Genomic DNA, 23437 nt, shown 5'->3' on the forward strand with positions numbered 1-23437 from the left:
CTGCTCCACCTGGAGCCTCTTCCTGCGGGGAATTTTTACGGTGGAGGGAGACTCATCCATTCCCGTCTTTATGAAGTGCCTGCTAGCGGCTCTGAGAATAGAATGGTGAACTAGACTCTTGGCATGGCTTCCCAGCAAGTCCTCAGTCCTGAGCGCGGGGGATAGACAGGACAGAGACTAAATACACAGGACAGTTTCAGGTGGTGTTATAAGGTGGCTTGGAGCAGAATTACCGAAGGGCAGACCCTAAAGGCCAAAAGCTAGATGTGGCACATGGAAGGAAGATTTCCGTGGTCTCTGATTATCGTCCTGCTGTCCAGCAGCCAGAAGCGGGGAAGGAGAATTAAACCTGAGGGGAACGGCGGAATGGCAGAGCTTTAGAGCGGGTTCTGCCCCACTTCTCCTTCCGCCCCCTTGTAATGTTGACACCTCCAGAAAGCCCAGGTCACGTCCCCCTGTTGTCCTTTCTCAACTGCGCCTCACCCTCCAACCTGAACCTTACCTTTGTTTCAAATCCACCTCTTCCACCAGCCATGCCAGACCAGGGGCCATATGCCTTGCTCACTGCTGTGCCCGCACACAGTATAAACTCAGTCTGTGTGTGGTCACCATGTGTGGTTCATTTGTTATGAACGAAACAACCAATGACTCTAAGGTCCTTCCAGATTCTGGAGAGCCGGGAATTGTATTTACTCAGACTTCCTGGCCCCATCTGTCCTCTTCTCTTCGTTCTTAACGTTCAAAAAAAAAAAAAAACAAAAAAAAAAACCTGCTCTGGAGAAGGAAATGGCAACCCACTCCAGTATTCTTGCCTGGAAAAGTCCATGGACAGAGGAGTCTGGCGGGCTGAAGTCCATGGGATTACATGACTGAGCATGTGTGCACAAGGGTGGAGGGAAATGGGTTGGTAGCAATAAAGTGGTAGAACTAAAAAAAAATAAAAAAAAAAAAAAACAAACCTGCTCTCCAGTGCTCAACTCCCATAAGAGCAGGGAGCATGGTGGCCTCTCCTCCAGAGGTGTTTGACCATTAAACTTGAGCGCCAGCCTTGCTTCTGTAAAATGCAGGGTGGCTTGTGCAGATGAAAGACTGCAGAAAGGCCACGGTTGGGGTTGAGCCAGCCAGAGGCTGTCTGACTATGGGTAGGCAACTGACCCCTTCTGGTCCTCTGCATCTTCTTTTGTAAATTGTAACTAATGATACCCCACTCCCTTACATCATGAGAATCCATGGGTTAGTGAATAAAGAACTGCCAGCATAGGACCTTCTGCCTCACATGGACATATTTCTTTCTAATCACCTAGGATCTGTGAAAAAGCAAACAGGTTTCAAAGCTTCCTCTTTAACCCACTTCAAATGTGGCCCACATGTTCCTGCATCCTTTCAGCTTTGATCATGGAGACACCATTTGGGAAAGTTGGGATAGGGAAAAAAAAAAAAAAAACACCTTTTGGGGCTCTAACAAAATAACATTGTAAAGAGGATGAGCTAGTCTCCCCATTGCCCCCATCCCTCAAGGGTAAGTCAAACAACATCCCAGCTTTCTAATAAATCCCAAACAGCTGTGGGTTTCAGCAAGAGACAAACAGGAAATGCTCTCTTCTGTTCCTTTTACCCATGAAAGAGGCAGGTCCATGGAAAGATCCCAGGACAGGTTCAGGGCTGCATCCTGGTTGTCCAGCTCCAGCACACAAACACAAGTTGGGGGGCCATGTGCTTTTGTTGAACTGAATGGAAGTAGTAGCTCTCCCTATGGCCAGGTCTTTCCCCCAGTGGGGCAGGAACTTGGACACAGATATCCTCATTTTCGAAATGTGGAAAGTGAGGCTTATGGAGCCCAAGTAAAGTGCCCAGTGTCTCCCAGATTTGACCTCCAATTCAGCTGCCCTCCACCAGTGAGTACAGGGTGGGCCCAGCACCCCCACCCCAATCCCAGTGGCTGCAGGCGAGGTCTGGCAACATAAGCTAACCAGTGATTGGTATTGTGAGCCACCAAACATAAAGCAAGGTCAGAAGACAAGAGGCTGTGCGGCGCAGCCATGAAAACATGAAAACTCTGTGCTTCCACTGCAGGGGGCACTGTTCTGCCCCTGGTCAGGGACTGCTGCATGGTGCAGCCCCCAAGAAAGAAACCAAGGCCTCAAGGATGCAGAAGCTCCCCGGGCACTTCACTCCAGGGGTCTACCCATCATCCTCTGAGAAGAGCCCCAAGCAACCAGGTCTGTACCATGTGACTGCCCCGCCATCTCTGATTGGCTCAGGAGCCAATCAGCGTCTCCTCTAGGGACCAGTCAGCACACGGAGGCCAAAGGACCTGATTTGTGTGAAATACGACCCAGGCGATGGCCTTCTGCCACTACATGGTTGCCATTGTTGAGGTACAGCGTAGGCTGACCCAGCATCTCAACTTCCCCGGGTCTCCTGGGACCCTGACTTCTCATTGCCAAGACCTGAAATCCCACCAAACTAAAAAGGCTTAGTCCCCGGAGCACAGGACATACAGTGTCCTACTTGTCCCCAAGGGGTCCCCACGAGGAACGCCTTTGCCCCACTCTTAGGGCCGAGGTATGGGTTTATTGTTTAGTTGCTAAGTTGTGCCTGACCCTTTTTAGCACTCCCCAAAATTCATATTCCACCTGAAACCTCAGAAGGTGACTTTGCTTGGAAATGAGTGTTTGCTGATGTCATCAGTTAAGATGAGGTCATGCTGGATCATGCCTCTTGATGAGGGTCAAAGGAGAGTGAAAAGGTGACTTAAAACCCAACATTCAAAAAAACTAAGATCATGGCATCCAATTCCATCACTTAATGGCAAACAGATGAAGAAAAAGTGGAAACAGTTGCAGATTTTATTTTCTTGGGTTCCAAAATCACTGCAGATGGTGACTGCAGCCATGAAATTAAAAGATGCTCGCTCCCTGGAAGAAAAGCTATGACAAACCTAGATAGCGTATTAAAAAGCAGAGACATTACTTTGCTGACAAAGGTCGGTCTAGTCAAAACTGTTTTGCCAGTAGTCATGTACGAATGTGAGAGTTGGACCACAAAGAAGGCTGAGCCCCAAAGAACTGAGGCTTCCCCCCCCCCCCCGTCCTGTCGCCCCCTCCCCCGCTTGGCGTCTGGATTCCACCCCCGCGGCTCGGCCTTAGCTGCCCTACCCATCGCTGGGTCGTTTCCCGAATCCTGGCGCCCCGCGCTTTCCTTCCATCACCTTTTTCTTACCTTTTACCTTTCTCTCTGCCTGCTTGGCCCCTCCCCGCTCCGGTCTCTTCTCTCCCCCCCTGTATCTCGCCCTTTGGTTGCTAAACTCTTTAACACGCACGCTCTCGCCTTTCACTAATCTTTTTTTTTTTTAAACCCCACTTTGATTCTGTCCTTCCTTATCCACCCAAAGCTCCTATTTCCATCATCTCTCCACCTGATACTCTGTGGGTTTTATTCCTCCCTCCTTCCCAGGCTGTGGATTTTGCCCTTCATTACTTGCCCTCCTCCGTTCCCTGTCCTGATCTGAACTCCAGAACTGAGGCTTTCAAATTGTGCTGGAGAAGGCTGTTAAGAGTCCCTTGGACAGCAAGATGAAACAGTCAGTCCTAAAGGAAATCAACCCTGAATATTCGTTGGAAGGACTGATGCTGAAGCTTCAATACTTCGGCCACCTGATGTGAAGAACTGACTCATTGGAAAAGACTGATGTTGGGAAAGATTGAGGGCAGAAGGGGGCGGCAGAGGATAGCATCATTGACTCTGTGGACAGGAGTTTGAGCAAACTCTGAGAGATCGTGAAGGACAGAGAAGCCTGGCGTGCTGCAGTCCATGGGGTCACAAAGACACTTGAGGCCAGCTCACTCCAGGGGCCAGGCTGTGGTCCTGCCCTCTCATCACGCAGGACGCTTCAGAAGATGGTGACCTGTTAGCATCTCTTGGTCCTTACAGCAACCTTCGCTCACACCTGAACAGGGTCTGCCTCATGGTCCCCAGTCACCCACCAATGCCACGGGCATCAGCCAAGTTCCCGTAAATCAATTTACTCTGAAGAATCAACTCCAGTGACCTCCTGGCTGCCTCAAGAGAGGCGCCCAGCTGACCTGTTGGGTGAGCAGAAGCCATGAGGCAGTGGGGAAGACATTTTGGTTGGTGACAGCTTAGGTCACAGGAACAGAGATGAAGACTGACCAGGCGATCGGGCGTGTCTAGGGGTGGCCAAAACAAAGCACCCTGAATGAGCAGCTTCAACAACAGAGATTTACTCTCCCCTGGTTCTGGAAGCCAGAAGTTCAAGGTTGAAGTGTCTCGGTGGTGTTCCCTCTGAAGGGGGAAGTAAAGGCCCTTCTCTGAGCATCTGGCAGTTCTCCGACCCTGGCTGCATCACCCCCTCTCCAGCTGCCTTCTCCCAGCCTCGGTGTCTGGGTCCAGACTTCCCCTTGGATAAGGACACCAGCCATCCATCCTGTGTTGGGGCCATCCCACCCCAGTCCCGTCTGAACTAACACCATGTGCCCTCAAGGTGACCTGTCCCAGTCCTGGTCAAGGGCAGCCCCTCCCCTCAGGGGTCCTGCTGAGGATGCTCTCAGCACAGCCTCCCCTGTGGGAAGCCCTTCCTCCCCAATGGTGTCCACCACCATCATGAACGTGGCTCTCGTCCATTCCAAGGCCCTGTCCCCCATGGCCAGACCCCTCACTGCAGCCTCAGCTCTTCCTGCTCTGAAAGCCGTGGTTTTCCTGGACAGGCTGAGTGGTGCCCCCACATCCTAAAACCTGGGACCTTCCCTGGAATCAAGGTCTTTTCAGACATTAAAGCTTAGGATGCAGTTGAGGTCATGCGCTGTGGGATGCACCCCAAATCCGAGGATGGTTACCTTGTTCTACTTTTTTTTTTTGGCCATGCTAATCTTAGTTCCCTAACTACAGATCAAATCTGCGTCCCCTGCACCCCTGCAATGGACGCATGAAATCTTAAACCCCTGGACTACCAGGGAAGTCCCCAGGGATAGTGTCCTTGTAAGAGACAGAAAAGTTTGTGAGGACAGGCAAAGCCTGGAGCCACTGGGGGCTGGAAGAGGCTGGAAGGCTGCTGCCCTGGGGCCTGACATGCAGTCTGGCCACACCTGGATGGAGAGCCAGGGATCAAGCCTTCATTTAGGCCCCAGGTCAGTGGTCCCATCCCAGCCACCCCAACAGACAAGCTACCGTCTCAACCTGGCCTTCATCCCCTCACCTCCACCCTGTCCTGTGTCCCCTGTATCACCTCTGAGTCCAGGTTGCAGATCCCCTCCCCCAGGCCCACCTGGGCCACCCATCCTATCTCCAGCAGACACTGTTCGTCCTCTAGGTGCTCCTGCCCACCAACCTGTGTCCCCCATGCCAATGGGCAGCACAACCCCCACAGCCTCCTTGTCTCACTTGTGGATACTCTCGGGGCAGCTGTGATGGAGCATGGCGGACTGCACCCACCCGTGTATCCCCTCCAGTTTGGGAGGGCAGAGGCCGAGATCTGGTATCCCAGGCTGGCTCTTGCCAAGAGGCCACCTACCGACCCCCAGCTTTTGGAGGTCGCAGCAAACCTGGGCTGATAGGGGCCTCACCCCAACTCCTCCTCCACTTTCATGCGGCCCCTCCCCACGTGGCTGTGTCCAAATACCCCGCCTCGTGAGGCCCAGTCCTGCTGCGTCAGGATCACCTGCTCCCACACAATGCCCCCTTAACTACCTACCCCTGGAAGGATCCTGTTCCCAGGCAAGTCCTGCTCTGAGATGTGGGGTCAGAACCTCACATGAACTTGGGGTTACAGCATGCAACAGCCTCTATCACTTACTTTGGGTCCTTTCTCTCTGGGCGTCTGCTGCCCTCCCCCAGTGTCTGTGGAGTGACAGATGCACTGACCCTGTCCCGTGTCTACATGGGGTGTCCACTTTGCCACCAGGACCCCCCAAGAGTCGGGTGAGGACCCCTGCTGACCAAGCTGCTCCTACTCCAGCCGCTTCTGTCCTTGTGTCTTCCGCACAGCAAGTGGCGCTGGTATTTCATTTTCTGCAAATTTCCTTTTTCAAGTGAAAGCTGTTGAGCGTGAAGAGAACATGACTGAAAGCAAACAAGAAGGGAATGACCCCAAGGTGCAAGGATATGGCTTCTGGGTCCTCTGCAGTGGGTCAGGGCAGGGTCCCCAGGCAGGGCAGCTGGCAGCGTGGACAGGACTCGGCCCAGGCGCACAGCATGGTCCTGCTTTATCCCTCTTGAAGTCACAGGAGCCAGGATCCATGGGAGGAAGGCCCTCAGAAAGCTCTCTTGGAGGCTCACCTGATGCACAAAGGATGTCTTTATTTCCTGGATATCTTCACGTAACAAAAACCACAACGCGCAGTGAGGAGCGGGGGAGGGGTGGGTGCTGTGGGCGCACCCTACTACCTGCTCAGCGCCCATCAAAAGCTGTGCCCCGGACCCGGGAGGCTTGGCCCCACCGGGAGCGCGACGCTTGCCTCATCACAGGAGGCGGCCTTGGGGACATGAGGGAACCTGGTTTCCCATCTGGGCCCCAGACCCCGGTGCTCTCGCAGCCGTGGCCACTTTCAGGCACCACAGGGCGTTCAGCAGGAGTAGCCAAGCAAGCAGGCATAGGGGGCAGCCTCGGGGAGAGACCTGGCGGCCAGTGGGACAGGAAGTACGGCTTGTCCCGAGAGCTGGGCGACTGGGAGCCAAGGGGCAGTGTCAGGGCACCCGGGGCCTGGCCCACGAGGGCCGAGAGGACACTGGGAGGTGTCTCTGGCCCGTCCCCTCACAGAGGTGCTGGCTGCTTATGTGGGAAGGAGAGGGCAGGGATTCAGATTCCTAATAAGGCACAGACTTACTGAGTCTCCCTTGTCTCCGTCCTCAGGCTGGGGACTCCAGCTCCTGCCCCACAGCAGAGGAAGGGCTCCACTCTCAAGAGATGCACCTGTGTGCCATGTGTTTCCAGCGAGGCAGGCTGGCGGCTCCCTCCCCCTCCACCGCAGGCTCTAATGAGGTTCTGCCTGAAGGTCCCGGCTCTGAGACCCCTCCATGGGACAAGCGTGGCCCCAGACAGGGAAGCTGGAGGCAAGCTGCCAACAGACGACAGACAGACAGACAGACGGAGAGCAGTAGCTCCTATCATGAGACGGAGGAGGCGCATCAGCCTCTGGGCCTCCCCATAGGCTCGCCCACTACTAGAGGACGAGCCACCACCCAGGCCCTCAGTCTCCTACCAGACACAGAACTCTGGTGCCTGGACAGCCTCCCTCCTCAAGTCACTGGGCCAGGAGCGACTGCCTGGACGGAGGCTGCGAGGGGTGGCCCTGGGCTGGGCCCTTCTCCATGTCATCAGTTCTGAGAGGGGTGGCCCGGTCAGCCCCCCGCGACCCCGAGGGAGCCGGTGTGGCTGCAGCACAGTGGACGTCGCCATGACAAACGGTGCTCCAGACTATGGGGGGCGTCCTGCCGGATGGCAGTGACCAGACAGCTCCGGGCAGAGCTGGCAAGGAGCCCTGCCTCAAGAGTGAGATGAATGTGGGCTTGGGTAGCCGAGAGCCCCTGAGCTGCCCTCTCAGCTGCGGAGGGGCCTCACCAAACCCAAGGTGGTGGGAGTGGACGGTGAGGGGCAGGTGGGCCGGCGGCAGGTGGGCAGCAGGGCTGCTGGCTCCCCCTAAGGCCACTGGCCACCACTGGCCGGGTAGCTGGGCACGGTGGGGTACTCGGGCAGGCTGTTCCCCGAGAAGTTGTTGAACTGGGCCTCCCTGGACGGCGGGTTCCTCCAGGTGCCCGTGCTCCACTCCGTCTGCGCCTTCTGGAAACTCCCACCAGCCCCTCGGTAGATACTGTGCACCTGTGGGGGTGAGGATGATGGTGGGGAGGCCACTCCTTGCATGCAAGGAGGGGCTTTTCTTAACCAATCGTGACTAACATGACAGCATTTCCAAGAACTTTAGAAAACGTACAGAAGCAGAGGCAGGGGGCTCTGAGGGCCACGCCTATACTGTGACTGCTGCCGGCTTGTCCCCAGGGGTCTCCACTGTCCCAGCCAAGCCCCAACACTCAGCACAAGTGCTTCTTCCGGGGGAGGGGCTCATCCGGGGCAGGTCTGAAGCCTGGCGACCACCTGGTGACTCCTCCCTCAGCCATGTCAGACCTGGGACCCCCAGGTCACCAAGGGGGTGACATCATTCTCTTCAATGATGTCCTCAGCAGAGGCCTAAGCGGATAGGCCACTGCCCCTGCACTGTCCAGGAAGGCTGGGCTCCTCAGATCTGCGGCTGGGCTGTTTCTGGAAGTCTGGCAAATCCCGTAACTGAATTCATTTAACTTGAGGTTCCTGACCAGCAAAGCTGACGGTACTGTCCTTTCCCATCAAAATTCGTCTTTCTTCCTTCCCGGAGAACTGCCAAACCTGGAGTGGTGCAGGGGACCCCAACGAAGTGGCCCTACTCTAGGGGGCTTGCTTGGCTCGGAAGCCCCTCCCTTGTGCCGTGACACGTCCCTGCCAGAACCACAGCCACCTTGTGTGGCCTTCATCCTGGCCTCTGACCAAGTCTTCCAGGGTCTGTTCTGCCCCGGTTATCCCCCAACCCCCTTCAGGTCGTCCACATAGTCAGGGGGCTTTGGAGGCAAACATGGGGGGAGCAAGTACCCTTCTGTCCTCCCAGACAGTCTCAGGACCAGCTGAACAGCCCAGGCCTGGAAACCTGAAAAACAGCTGGGACCCTGCAACACGGAGGCTGGAGAGACCCCAAATCCAGGTTTCAGGAGTTGCTTGCCAGGCTGCAGCACAGGGCAGATCCAGCCTCCCCAAGCAGGCTACCAGGCACATGGCCAAGAAGGTCACCCTGGGAAGGCCAGGCAGGCGCACTGTCAGCCATCAGTCTCTACATGGTCCCAGGACAACCCTCGTGTGGTCAATGCCCCAGACTACAGTGCACATGTTCCTGCTGGTGCCTCAAGGCACTTGGAGCAGGGCCGTCCAGGGAGTGGCCGTGATGGTGGAGACAGTCAGTGCCAGCCTTTCAAAGCCTGAAAGGCCACTCGGTTTGAGGGCAGTGCGATGGATGTGAATTTTCAGTTTTAGTTAATTTCACTTAATTTGGATTTAACTGTAAGCAGCAGCACGTGGCCAGTGGTGGCTGAATCAGCAGTGTGGTCAACCCTCTGGGACACACATGCTGGGGACTCCAGCAGACACCCAACTGCCCCGATATGGAAGTGGTCACCCTTGGCCACACGGCGCTGTCTGCCCTCCTCCCTGGAAGGCTATGTGGGCAGGAAGGAAGGTAGTCAAAGGCCCAGATTGCAGAGAGTCTGCCCTGCTGTCAGCAATCACTTCACTCGCCAGCGCTTGGCCTCTTGCTCCTAAAACAAGCCAGGACGAGTCCCAGGGATGGGAGGTCAGAGAACAGGATGTGAGGGGGGAAGTGGAACATCCCGGGAGCTGGAGGACTCACCTTCATGATCATGATGGCCATCATGGCAGCCGACATGGAGAACATGATGGCTGGGAGCAGCATGACCACAGCGGCCCCGACGCTGGTCTGGAAGAAACCAATGGCTGCCAGCCAACCACTGCAAGGGGCGAGAACATGTGTGGGAGCCAGCAGGACCGGCAGCTGGGCCCACTACCTCTCTTATGTAAAGAGCTCCGGCAAATCAAAAAGAAAAAGGTAACCCACCAGCAGAGACATGGGATTCCCATGAGGACTACCACGGGGCCAGTATACTTAGGGAGTGATGCCCACCCACAAAGACGTGCAGGTCAGACAGAGGTCTCATTCTCACACCATTGTCCCAACACATGTCGTGTGGAGGACAGAGAAACAAACCCTATTCTGTCAGTTTGGGCTGCACCCTTTCTGGAGCACGATGGGGTCTGACCCATAACAAGGCTTAAACACTCATTTCCTTCTCCCCGAACTGTTTCACTCATCCAGTGTCTGTAACAAGGACAATCTGAGGATGATCAAAACACCCATTGGTTGGGCAAAGCATGAACGTCAGTTACACTAAGGAGATGTGAAAACAAGAGAAAGTTGAAGGTCTGAACCAGCACATGGGAGAACATGAATCTGGGGTCCAGGCAGGCCGGGGGTGGGGTGGGGGGGAGGCAGGAAATAGAGTACTTTTGAGAATGTTTTTTCTTAGTGAGTAACAAAACCACACAGTTCAGGAAGCTTAGAAAAACACACAATAGATGCCTCTCTCCTGTCAACGCCACTCCCCAGCCCAGAGGAAACTGGCATCCCTCATCTGCTAGTACACTTCCAGAGAGAGTTTACAGAAACGTGTGCAGGGGATTCTCTGGTATCCAGGGGTTAGGACTCTGTGCTCTCACTGCCAGGACCCAGGTTCAATCACCTGTTGAGGAACTAAGATCAAGTCACACAGAAAAAAAAAAAATGTGTGTGTGTGTGCGCACATGTGCACAGGTATACAACCTGCTGGACATGCACACACACACACACACGTGGACACGCCTCGCCCCTCTGAGAAGCCAGGAGGGACGTCCTCGCGTACAAATGCACACTGCTCTGCACTTTGAGGGAGTGTAAGCATAGCTGGGGGTCTGGGAAGATGACAGACCTGGAGATAAGGGGGATGGGATGAGGGTATGAGGTGTTCCTCCAGGGCCACTCAGCCAGGAGCTCAAGGGGCCAGAGCCAGGGAGATGGGGATGCAGCCTGCGAAGGCCAGGGGAGGGTCTGGCAGCTCTGATGAAGGTTCAAGAGTTACCATGTGGCCCAGAAATTCCACAGCCAGGCTTCCACCAGAGAGAACTGAGAACACATGTCCACACAGACAGGTGTACACAATGCACAGAAGAACTACCAGCAACAGAAGAGCAGAGAACCCAACGGTCCACCCACAACAAACAGGCACACACACTGCATCCCACCAACTCAGCCACCAAAAGGGGCAAAACCCTGACACTCGCTACCATGTGGACGGACCCTGAGAATACACTTGCTCAGTGAGAGAAGCAGACACAGAAGGACACACATCGTGTGATTCCACTGATGGGAAAAGTCCAGAACAGGCCGATCCACAGACACAGAGAGTGGGTTCTTGGTTGTTAGCGGATGAGCAAGGGACTGCTCATGGGGATGGGGCTTCACTTTGGGGTGGTGGAATGTTCTGAAACTGGAGAGAGTGATCGAACCTCCATCCTTGTAAACACACAGAACCAGAATCGTGCACCTAAGTGGCTGCCTTTCTGGGCTGGGAAGGCACCTCAAGGAAGCCCCATCTGTGGAAAGGACAGGCGGTGGGGGTCCCAGTCACGGAGGGTGCACACTCCACCCTACCTGGAGTCCAATGTGGACCAACCACAAAGGCCAACTGTTAACAAGCTGCAGGGACCCCAAGGGGAAGGCCTGACATGGTAGCACTGTGGGTGAGGGCACTGTGCCCACCACATCCAGTGGAGGCAAGGGCGTCAGACGGGTGGGGAGGCAGCTTGGGGTGGACGCTCTACCCCAGATCTGCAAACCACGAAGAAGCCCCATGTGAAAAGGTCACAAGCAGGCAGGACAGACAGGTCTGAGCCTCTGGTCACTGTTGCTTCCTAGTGTGAAGCAGCACTATAGTCTTTTACACATAAAACGTCTCACAGGTTTTAAAAGGCCTTCTGAATGGACTGACAGGGAAGCGTTCACCCAGCGGATGGTGGAAGTCTGGGGCCAGCGGGGAGGGATGGATACCCAGGGCCCAGGACTGGTCGGGTGTCCCTGTAGCTCCACAGCAACAGTGGACCCCCCCCCATGCTGTCCATCGCCCCCTGGAGGGGACTTGCAGGACTGCGGCCACCCAGACTGGAGCAGGTGGCTCTCTGGAAGGACCAGCCCTGCCAACCTGTGGGTTACATGAATTCTGACCCCTGGGACTTAAGATGAAAAGTTTGTTTCAAATCACTGAACATGGAATAATTCACTATAGCAGCGGCAGACACCTCATGTGTTAATGAGTGCTAAGTCGCTTCAGTCGTGTCTGACTCTTTGTGACCCTATGGACTATAGCCGCCAGGATCCTTTGTCCATGGGATTCTCCAGGCAAGGATACTGGAGTGGGTTTCCATGCCTTCCTCCAGGGGATATTCCCAACCCAGGGATTGAACCCACCTCTTTTATGTCTCCTGCAGGGGCAGACGGGTTTTTTTTTTTTTTTTGGGCAGATGGGTTCTTTACCACTAGCACCACCTGGGAAGCAATGGAAAATACCTCTCCCAGATGGTGGGGCATGGCCCTCCCAGCTGCTCTCGGACCCCGGGGACACACAGCTGGACATGTCTGCCAGGTTTTCCCGGGGGTCAGGTGACTGGCACAAGAACCACTGCGCACGGGCTACTAACCCGGCACCTCCCAGGGTAGCGGTTTACAAGAGCGAGGAGCAGACTTCACCCTTGTCTGGCCATTGGCATTTTGGTGTTCTGGCCACAGTGTTCCACCTAAGCTCATGTCTGTCCTGCGCGTGACACATGTCCCCATGGCTGACCCCGCAAGCTTACCACGCGCCCCATCCTGAGAACCCGACGGCCTGGATGATGGTCAAGATGAACTGGGCTCCAAAGATGAAGAAAAACGCCATGAAGTTGAAGGAGCTGTCGGATCTGGAGGGAAGCAAACGGCTTTGTTACCAGTACTGGAGGGGAGGGCGGGGTGAAAGTGAAGGGGCGGGGCCGAGGAAGGGCCCAGGCCAACCCGGCTATCCACCGCACCTCCGGTTCCCGCCCCCAGGAGGAGGACACCCCTGACATGCTCCTCACCGGAAGGGGATTTAGGAGCCCCCACTATGCCCAAGGACCTGCCAATAGCCTGAGGTCAATCTGATAGGTTCGTGGTGGGTTTGTGATGCCCTGCTGTCCCGGACAAGGGAGGCTGCAGGGGGCTCACATAGGGAGGGCAAGCAAGGGGAGATCTGGGATGGAGGATGGGCGGGACCTCACAGTGCAGGGCTGCGCCTGGGCTGCCCCCAAAGCCCTCGGGGGGTCCCCATTCTTGCACACAGTTGCTGGAATCAGCTTGTGACCTGAAGTCACAGTGCCCCTTTCGCTTCAGCACAAGTGGACACGTTTCTGGTTCTTGTCTCCAAAGGGCCCCAGGGGCCCCACCTGACTCCCACTGAGGGTCTGGTATTAGGGGCCACATGGAACAGACATAGCACATGCCTGAGTGCAGAGGGCAGGTTTGGGGTGAAAGCCACAAAGCAAGATTCACAGTAGCCAGAAGGGGGCAGCAACACCAATGCCATCCACAGATGATGGAGAAACACCACTTGGTCCCTGCGCACATGGGAGCATCACTCAGACCCCCAAAGGGATAAAGCCCTGACACTTGCTACCACGTGGATGGACCCTGAGAACACGATGCTCAGTGAGAGAAGCAGACACAGAAGGACACGCAGAGTGATCCCACTGATGGGAAAAGTCCAGAACAGGCAGATCCACAGACACAGAGTGGGTTCTTGGTTGTCAGAGGCTAAGGAGATGAGGATGGCGCTAATGGGGATGGGGTTTCTTGTTGGTTTGTTCTGGAACTAGACATGCTGGCTGTCCAGCCTTGTATAAATGCTAGAAACACCAAGCTGTTGAACAGGTGAGCTGAGTGGTATGTACAATATGTCAACAAAGTCATTAACAAAACAGGGACAGATGGATGTGGCTTGTGGACCCCAGTACAGTGTCATCCAAACATGAGAAAGAGGCATACTCACACCTGGGCCAGGCGGTGGCTGCAGATAAGGGTGCACCCCTCTCAGGACTTGGCCCGGAGGGGGGCACGCACAGTGAGGTCACCTGCTCTTGTTTCTGAGCTGACCGTCAACCCCAGACACTCCCCAAGGGCCCCTGGAGGGCAGGGGCCACCCCAACTCACCGGAAGGCCTTGTAGGCGGGCCGGAACCAGCACACATAGCCGCAGGGCGAGAAGAGGAGCAGCCAGAGCAGGGCCAGGCCGAAGTTAGCGCCTGAGCCACCCGCGATCCACCAGGCCAGGCAGGCAATGAGGTTGACGCCCAGGGTGGCACAGTAGACTAGAGGAGGGGAGGAGAAAGAGGGCGCTGAGTGGGACACCCCCTACCACTGGGGTGTGGCTCCCACGAGCACAGGGACCTTGGGGCCAGAGAAGGGCCTGGGGGGCTGGGGCTCTGTGCCGCTGCCCACCTGCTCCATCCACTCCGGAGAGGAGCTCATCAGTGTATGTACTCAGTTATGTCTGACACTTTGCAACTCTATGGACTATAGTCTGCCAGGCTCCTCTGTCCATGGGATTCTTCAGGCAAGAATACTAGAGTGGGTTGACATGCCCTCCTCCAGGGGCTCTTCCCAGCCCAGGACTGAACCCACATCTCCTGTAGCTTCCGCATTGGCAGGCGGGTTCTTTACCACTGAGCCATCGGAAAGCTTTATTACTAAACCCTCAGGCTCCCACCCACCTGGGTAGTGCACCCCTCCCCCTGACTCACACAGCCACAGACGGTAGATCCTCTTCACCAGGACCTGGTGCTCAATAGGGATTTCGTCAGAGAAGTTCTGGTAGAAGCAGGGCTTCAGGGGGATGAACTTGGGCAACGGGGGGAAGTTGTTCTCCTTTCCTGCAGGGATGGGAGGGCAGAAAAAGACTCACATTGCACTCAGCTTGTAGTGGCCCTAGGGCTGTGCCCATCTGCTCCTGGGACCTGTGGATGCATCACCTCACGGGGCAGAGGGGACTTCGCCAGAGGGATTAAGCTAAGGCCCCTGAGACGGGGTGATCCTGGATTCCCTGGGGAGCCCAGTGCCATCATAGGGTCCTTATAAAAGGGAAGGGGGAAGGTCAGAGGCAGAGAGACGTGAGATGCTGTGCTGTTGGCTGTGAGGATGGAGGGAGGGGCCACAAGTCAGGGATGCAGCACCTCTAGAAGCTGGAAAAGGGGGGAGCCAGTGCTCTCTGGGAGCCTCCAGAGGGACCAGCCCTGCCCACACCTGGATTCAGCCCTGTGGTACCCATGTGGGACTCCTGACCTCAGGACTGTCAGAGAACAAATTCTATTTACTTATTTATTTATGGACTTAGTTTCTGACCATGCCACATAGCATGCAGGATCTTAGTTCCTCCACCTGGGATTGAACTCACGCCCTCAGCACTGAAAGCATGGAGTCCTAACCACTGGACCTCCAGGAAGTCCCAGAACAAATTTCATTTAAGTATCTGAGTCTGTGGCGATTTCTTACAACAGTGAACATGTGAAGGCACATGTGAAGATTCAACAGCAGGGTCCACACATATCCACACTGTTGACTCCAGGGCAGGTTGTGGCATCTGGGATGTGGGAGCTCCCTGGGGTTGCCGTTACAAAGGACCACAGGCTGGGAGGCCTGATTGGACAGAGGTCTGTCGCAATCATCTCCAGTGTCACAGAGCCACGTTTCCCTCAGATGCTCCGGGCGCCCCGGGGTTGTGAACCTGTCCCTCCAGCCTCTGCCCCATCCTCCCTGCTTCCCTGTGTCTGTGCCCACGTCTCCTCCATCTTAGGATGTCAGTCCCACTGTTATCTCAGGGCCACTCTGCTCCAACATGACTTCATCTCACAGCCACACCTGCCACTGGGTCCTCTTCCTGGAGTCTGGGCTCCACGGGGTTTTTGTTTTTGTTTCCTTGGCCTCACTGTGCAGCTTGTAAGATCCTAGTTCCCTGACCAGGGATGAACCCAGGCCCCTGGCAGTGGAAGCTCAGAGTCTTAACCACTGGACCATCAGGGAAGTCCTGGGACTTCCTGTTTTCCAACACGGAACACTTCCATCTTCCATGTCTCCATGGCCAAGGGGCCGAACTCGTCTCTGTATGGTCCCTCTTTAGCACCTGTGCCACCGTGGTGGGCAGTGGACAGACCTCATAGCACAGTAACAAAGTGCTGCCTGGAGCCGCCCACTTCAGCTCCACGTCCGGGCAACTACCTGGGTGTCCCATGGGCTCTGCTGGCTGGGCCAGGTGCTCACTGTGCGGACTCGTCACCCTGTTGTCCAGTCCAGTGGCCAGAGCAACCCCGACTTCTATCCCGGGAGGAGAGCGAGGCTGTGCCCCTCCTGGGGTCACAGTGTGCCCAGCTGCCTGGGGAACTTTCCAGATGGCCCGAGAAGCCAGGACCCCCCACTGCGGGGCGCGGGTAGGACTCACCTGACATTTCCGCTGTGAAGACAGGGTGGGAGTGGAAGCCTGCAGCCACCTGGAGGGAGACAGGCACAGTCAGGGGGGCCCTATGGCTGCAGGGCGAGCCCAACACCACCTGTGGATCCAGGGGCCACTGCAGTTACTGCCCTAACTACCAGAGCATCCATAGGGGTATCTGGGCTCTTGGCTCAAGGCCAACCCAGCCCTGCATGTGTGACCCCAGTCACCACCTCATGTCAGAGCCCACCACCACCACCCCAGGCAGCTTGCCACTGATGTGGGGGAGGCATCTGGGTGGAGGGGCCCAGTGACCCACCACTACTGCCCTCCTGCCTTGTCCTTCCCCAACTCCCCCACAAAAGTGAAAGTGTTAGTCACCCAACCCTTAAACTTTCCCTTTATCCACGGATGGCTCTGCACACTTCCTGTGGCCACAAAGTCTCCGAGTCACCAAAAACTGAGTTCACACTCATTGCTGTGTGACCTCAGGGAAGTTACACAACCTCTCTGGTCCATGGCTTTTGCCCCTGTGAGCTTTGCAAGGCCAAGGACCCCACTGCAACCCAACTGAAATGCCTGGAGACAGGACAGGCACCCAGCGGCCCTGCCCAGCAGGAGCCCAGGAGCCTGTGTCATGGAGCAGCCCCTCAGAGGCGGCACCACAGAGGCACCAGTTGCACAAAGACCTAGGAGGCAGACATTTCCTTCTCCAGGAAGCAGGCCAAGCAACGTGGCCACACCTGGTACCCAACCAGCACAGCTGAGCCTGAATGGCCCCCAGTGCTGGGCACTGAGCAGGTGCAGAGCCCCACATGGAGGGGGTCCAAGGGAAGGATCCAATGATCCAGAGTCCTCAGGTCCACCCCCGGCCCCCAGCTCGGAGAGGGCCTCCCCCTGGGACCCGGAGCCTGGCCCAGCCCAGCCCTCCTGCCGCAGGCCCCACCGGCCATCCGCCGCTCCGGTTCCAGCAGACCCTCCACCTGCCCAGCCCCCATGGGCAAGGAGTAGCCCTGGGATGGGGGCTCGAGGCATGGATGTCTCAGGGACCTGCAGCACACACATTTGCTGCTCGGAGTCCCGTACACCTGGGTTCCAGGGCTAACCACTCCAGAGCAGGCAGAACCCCCCTGGCCCCTCCAGGGACCCTCTGGGCACCTGGGAAGGACGGGAGACTGATGCAGTCAGCAATATCCAGGCTGGTGGGCCCTCTCCCTAGGCTCTAGCCATAGCCATCCAGACTCAGGGCCCCTCCCTGCCTACACTCCACTCAGCAGCTCACCTCCTCGTGCAAATCCAGGTGTCAGAGAAAATGGCCACCCTGACCCAGGGACTCTCGGCCACCGGGGCCTCACGCCTTTGTTAACAGACACCAACCTGGTTTAAGTTGTTTATTTTCACATGTCAAAGCTGTTCCCTGACACCTGAGAAAAGGGGACCCAACGCTGGTGACCCCAGGGGCCCACCTGGGTCTGAAGGTGCCTGGCTACTCGGCCAGCTGGACCCCCACTCTGCCCAACTTTGAGGAAGACCGTGTCCAGAAAGGGGATGCCCCCCAAGTGCCAGCAGAAACAGCATGAGTGTCCATGAGCTGAGACAGAGCAAAAGCCCCTGGCGATGTGAGGAAAGCCAAGAAGGGTCCGGGCTAGCGCCTATGCCTTGGGGTCCAGCCCGTCGGGGTCCAGTTGGCGGCACTGGGCCTCCAGGATGCCGCGGAAGGCCTGGAAGCGGTGGTTGAGGTCAGGCCGGGCGTGCAGGCGGAAGCGGGTGCCGAGTGCGCCATCAGGCGAGGGCGCCCCATAAAAGACACGCCGCACCCGCGAGTGGACCAGGGCCATGGCACACATGGTGCAGGGCTCGCGGGTGATATACAGGTCGTAGCCGGTGCACACATACGGCAGCCCATCCTCGTCCTCGTCCAGCTTGCGCACAGAGCCGGCGCGGACGGCCGGCGCGAAGGAGCAGGCAGGGTGGGGCGCCAGGTTGTAGGCACCGCAGCCCTGGCCTCGCGCCACCAGGTCAATGCACACCATGGCAGCGTGCAGCAGGGGGCTGGCAGCGCTGCTACAGTCGTGGCCCGTGGCCAGCACGCGGCCTGAAGCCGGATCCACCACCACCGCGCCCACGGCCCTCAAGCCCCTCGAGGCTGCCTGCTGTGCGGCCCACACGGCCCGCTCCATGTGGGCCTGCATCGCAGCCCGCTCCTGGGCCGAGAAGAGGCATCCAGCCAGGGCTCGGGTCACCTGCCTGTCTTCATGAAAAGTCGTGGGCCAGTGAGTGCGCGCCTCCTCGAACTGGCTCCTGGTCAGGGGCGGCCGCACAGGCACAGGCACCAGGAAGGGCTGCCCCAGGCCACGGGTGTCCACATCCGGCCGCGGGAGGAGCTCGGCCAGCGATCGCAAGCCCCGGGCCGGCCCCGCCAGGCACAGCAGCATTTCCAGTGAGTGCGGGCGGCTGGGGTCAGGGCTGGGCCGCACCCTCTTGAGGTGAGGCTGCGCAGGCAGCGGGTGGACTGCTGACACCTCCTTGAGGAGGCGTGAGGTCTGGCTCTTATCCAGGACGGGCGCAGCATAAGCCAGCACCAGCTCCACGGACCCAGACTGCTGCTCTGACAGAACCGGGAGGGCTTGCCACGGCGGTTCTTGCTCAGGACTCTTGGCCTTTGCATCTCTGCGCAGCTCCATGACGCCCAGGGCGGGGTCCATCCTCAGTGGGGCTCTGACTGTGGGAGACAGAGACCGGAGCAGGGCATCATCCTAGGCTGTGGTGGGGCCTGACGAGCTGGAGGGGTCGTCCCAGGAGCGTGCCAAGTCTGCAGGCTCGTCCCACCGAGCAAAAGGCACCAGCAGTTGTGCTCTCACTCACATCTTACTAACGCCGTGTTTGCACAGAGTTTAAACCGCCCTTGTCTGGGTATCTTTCCTCTGCCCCCTTTTTTCTACTGAGAAGTGCCATGAGCAAAAATGCACACTGGATCCCAGAGACTTAATACAAAATAGAAAATGTAACTGTCTCGTTAAGTCTCTTTCTGTATTTCACGGACACAGAAGACCGACTCACTACACCACTTTATTCAAAGGCTTTGAGATCCTTGGATCCTCTTATCCTTGGGGGCCCTGGACCCAGTTCCCCATGGATGCCGAGGGATGGCTGTGTTAACTACATGGCTGAAGTGGGAATACTCTACATGTCTCAGGTTAAATAAACATATGATTAAGGTTAAGTTCAACCGTTTCTTTGTAGCTTCCCAAAACGTGGCTTCTACACACTTCATTTCGTGTACATGTCTCACGTTATATTCCTACTGGTCAGGGCTGCCCTGGATGACAGCAGAAATGGGCCACAGATGACCTTCACATGGCTCCAGGGGAGCTCTCTGCCATGGCTGCAGAGCCCGGTGCCCTGGCAGTATCTGGGATTGGACCAACCCCTCCCACCTCTTTCCCATGGACAAGGTGTGCTGAGACCGTGTCACAGTCTGGCCCTTACTGCTGCAGTGCAGCCTACTCATCATTCCTCAGCCCATGGGCCCTGCAGCGGGCACAGGAGGTCCTCACCAACCACTACAAGCAAACACACAGCATGGCTAGGGGCCCCTCGGGTACCCAGGACGCCCAGGCCACGTCAGGCCCTGAGGAGGGTCCTGGGCATGCTGGGTCTAAATCCGCTCCCAGCACACACCGTGCCCAGGGCAAAACGGCTCCCACAGCCTGGTCCAGGCCACAAAAGATCCCACTGTCTCCCGGGCAAGACAGACACAGTCCTGTTTGTCCCTTCAAGACTGCAATCTCTGTCTGACTGAAACAAAACAAGTGACAGAGACAGGAGGCTGGCCTCGGACTGCTGCTGGTGGGGCTGCCATCCTCCAGGGAGAACAAATAAAAACCACCAGGAGGCCACCATCTGGCCCAGTGACCCCACTCCCAGGTGCACGCCCAGGAGAACTGAAACACATGTCCATACATGTCCATACAGCCATCTATACACACAGCACGACTCACAACAGCAAAAGGTGGTTGCAAGCCCACGTGTTAACTGGAAGATAAACACATAAACACCAGGTGGTCCCTCCACACACGGAAGCATCCCTCAGCCATGGAAAAGAGAGAAGCCCTGACACTCACTGCCACGTGAACGGACCCCGAGAACATGATGCTCAGTGAAAGCAGCAGACGTAGGACACACGGGGCGTGATTCCACTGATGGGAAACATCCAGAACAGGCAGATCTACAGACACAGAGGGTGGGTTCCTGTTTGTCAGAGGCTAGGAGGTAGGGGGTGGGGGGATCTGCTCCTGGGGACAGGCTTCCTATTGGAAGACAGAGTGTTCTGGAACTACACAGAGGTAATGGTCATATAATACAGTAAATACACTAAAAAACACTAATATGTGGGTGATCCCCACACTATGTGAACCGTACCTTAGTAAAGCTGCTGCTCTTTGTGGCGGCGGTGGGGAAATCTGGCAGTCACCAGGGCGTGCATGCTTGCTTAGTCAATCAGTCATGTTGGACTTTTTGTGACCCCATGGAATGTAGCCCACCAGACTCCTCTCTGCCCAGGGGATTTCCCAGACAAGAATACTAGAGTGGGTTGCATGTCCTTTTCCAGGGGATCTTCCCGACCCAGGGATCGAACGGGCATTTCCTGCATTGGCAGGTGGATTCTTTACCCACTGAGCCACCAGGGTCACAGCACACCTTGAACAAGGCCCAGACCTCGTGACTGCTGCCAGTGCTGAAACCACTGCCTGTCTTCACTCCTGCAAATGGGCTCCCCAACTTCCCCCACGACCGAGACAGAGGCTGCGGGGCTGGTCCCTTTCCAGAGGCCAAGGGACTTGCCCAGGGCCACGTGCCTGGGAGGGCAGAGCTGCAGCCCCGACGGCCAACAGCTCCCAACTCTGCTTTCTGAGCCCCATGGTGGGGAGGGGCTTTACAGATGAGACACAGGCTTCTCCAGGGTGACACACCCAGACTGGGAGCTGCGGCCCACCTGGGAATGGCCCCCACGCCCAGCGATTTGCTTAAATGAACCCTGGGGACCTCAGCATGCTGAGAGGATGATCTGTTCCTCTTTTCCTCCTCAAAATCACACGTCCACCCCAGCTCTGGGCACCCCACTGCCCTACCCTGGCCGAGCGCCCTGCATGCACACCCCCCCACACACACACACTGCCCCACACCCTCCCTGCTGCGCACTTGGCTGCTCCGCCCAGCTCAGGCCCTTCCCTGGGTGTGTCTACCTCCCTCTGTCCACAGCCAGGCAACCTCCTGAAGGTTCCTGTGCTCCAATGGGGTGGAGGCCAGCCCCCTCCACAATCCTTTGTATTTATGGTTGGAGCCTCTGTGGCTGGCACCCACTGTCAGGGCCTGTGGGGAAGGTCCAGGAGGGTCCAGGAGACCAGGGAGCTGGGACCCCCAACAGCCAATCCCCTCACTGGGTGACGAGGCCTGAAGCCCAGGAGGCATCAAGAACATGGGGCTTATTCAGTGAGCTGAGGCAGCGTCTACAACCAGAGGTAAGGGCCTTATCTCACCCCTGGGTGTGTCACGGCCCTGCCCACATTCTCCTGGCTGAGACCAGGCCTTACGCCCAGGATAAGCTTCCCCCTCAGTAAAATGGGATCCACCACCACCCTGGCTGAGACAGAAAGTGAGAAAATCCATGAGGCTGGGCCCACCCCAGGGCACAGCTCTTCTCAGGAGCCAGTGCCCTGGAAGGGCAGATTCCGGGAAGGCTCCTCGGAGGCAGTGACCCACAGCTGGACCTGGAAAGCAGGTGAAGCAGGGTGGGGAGCCCTGAGCAGAAGGAAGACCCAGTGCTGGCGTCTTGGACTCTTGAACAGCCAAGGCGGCCGATGGCTTCAAATATGGTATCTAGAACTTGGCCCCGTGGAAGGGGGAAGGTGCATTAATGTCCACATCTGACAAACTCCCCAACAAAGCAGGGTCCCCAGATAACATGCAGCACACCCCGCTAAGTGTGAACCCACATGAGCAGATGACTTCTGAACATAAATGTGTCCCATGGAAGCTTTGCGATACTCTTATACTAATACATATATATATATGTGTGTGTGCATATATTTGTTGTTTACACAAAATTCTAATTTAGTGGGGCAACCTGCCTGGTTATTTGCAGAACCTAACAACCCTACAAGCAGGCCTGTGTGCATGAAATATCGATAACCATGTGCATGTGGGGTGTGGCAGACCCAAGGCCAAAATTTAAAAAGGCCTTGAAAACTCACACTTCCCTTAAGTATCAGCAAAGATTATCAATTCTTAGGGCTTCCCAAGTGGTTCAGTGGTAAACAATCCGCCTGTCAATGCAGGAGACGCAGGAGATGCGGCTTGATCCCTGCGTCGGGAAGATCTCTTAGAGAAGGAAATGGCAACCCACTCAAGTATTCTAGCCTGGGAAATCCCATGGACAGAGGAAACTGAGGGCCACAATCCATGGCGTCGAAGAGTGGGACACAACTGAGAGACTGAGCGCGCGCACAAACAAGACGTACAGAAAGATTTGGGGTTTTCGCCCAAAGCGGGCGGAAAGCTGGTAACACGACAGCACGGAGGTAGAAGGCTGACCAAGACCCGAGGCCTGAGCACAGCGGAAGCAGTTAGGGCACGGGGTCTCAAAACCGGACGGCAGGGGCGAGCGCACGCGCAGAAGGACGACGGGCGCCGAAACAGGGGTCCTCAAACCTGGCCGGCCCGCGCGCACGCGCACACGCGTCCCTCCACGCGTTCGCCCGATGCGCGCGCACGAGCCCGGTCCAGTTGGGCCCCCTCGCTCCCCGCGCGGCCGGCGCCCCTCCACAGGCGCGCCCCCTGCCTCCGCCCTCCTCGCCCTCCGCGGGAGCCTGGGTCGTAAAAGCCCGAGACCCCGGGGCCGTGTGCTTACCTGAGGAGACGGGCGGAAGCGCTGCGCTTCACCAAGTCTTAGCAACCAGCCCGCCTGCTCCGCCTCCGCCACCGCCTGGAGCCTCGGGGCACGACGGGAGCGTAGTTCCAGGGGCGGAGTCGGCGCGAGGCGGAGGCGAGGCCCGGACTACAATCACCACAAGGCCGCGCGCACCACCGACTCATACCTCCCCTTTCTTGAGCGCGGCTGCTGTGACCCGCAAGATAGTGAGGCGAGCTCTGAGTCAAGGGTTCGAGACCCAGCACGGTGGCAGGAAAAGTTGGACCCTGCGAGCCTTTTGGGAAATCAGCAGAGTGAAGAAACTGAGGCAGAGGGGTTCAGGCCACGTGCTGCAGTCACTCCCAGAGTGCAGTTTGCTGCCGCCACGTGGCTC

At 57.0% G+C, this 23437-nt stretch overlaps 2 protein-coding genes across 2 annotated transcripts; both read right to left on the minus strand.

The window, feature by feature from the left end:
• Positions 1–6295: 6295 nt before the first annotated feature.
• Positions 6296–23130, minus strand: SCAMP4 (secretory carrier membrane protein 4). Its single transcript, XM_043465542.1, has 7 exons — positions 23044–23130; positions 16143–16191; positions 14452–14580; positions 13863–14019; positions 12497–12598; positions 9444–9561; positions 6296–7834 (listed from the first exon to the last, which is right to left on the minus strand). Exons 2-7 carry the CDS (start codon positions 16147–16149, stop codon positions 7655–7657), a joined length of 693 nt encoding a protein of 230 aa, XP_043321477.1. The 5' UTR covers positions 16150–16191; positions 23044–23130; the 3' UTR covers positions 6296–7654.
• Positions 17784–23146, minus strand: ADAT3 (adenosine deaminase tRNA specific 3). Its single transcript, XM_043465541.1, has 2 exons — positions 23044–23146; positions 17784–18855 (listed from the first exon to the last, which is right to left on the minus strand). The coding sequence occupies exon 2, from the start codon at positions 18836–18838 to the stop codon at positions 17786–17788; it is 1053 nt and encodes a 350-aa protein (XP_043321476.1). The 5' UTR covers positions 18839–18855; positions 23044–23146; the 3' UTR covers positions 17784–17785.
• Positions 23147–23437: the final 291 nt, after the last annotated feature.

Source organism: Cervus canadensis, chromosome 4 (genome assembly GCF_019320065.1).
Source record: "Cervus canadensis isolate Bull #8, Minnesota chromosome 4, ASM1932006v1, whole genome shotgun sequence".
NCBI lineage: Eukaryota > Metazoa > Chordata > Mammalia > Artiodactyla > Cervidae > Cervus > Cervus canadensis.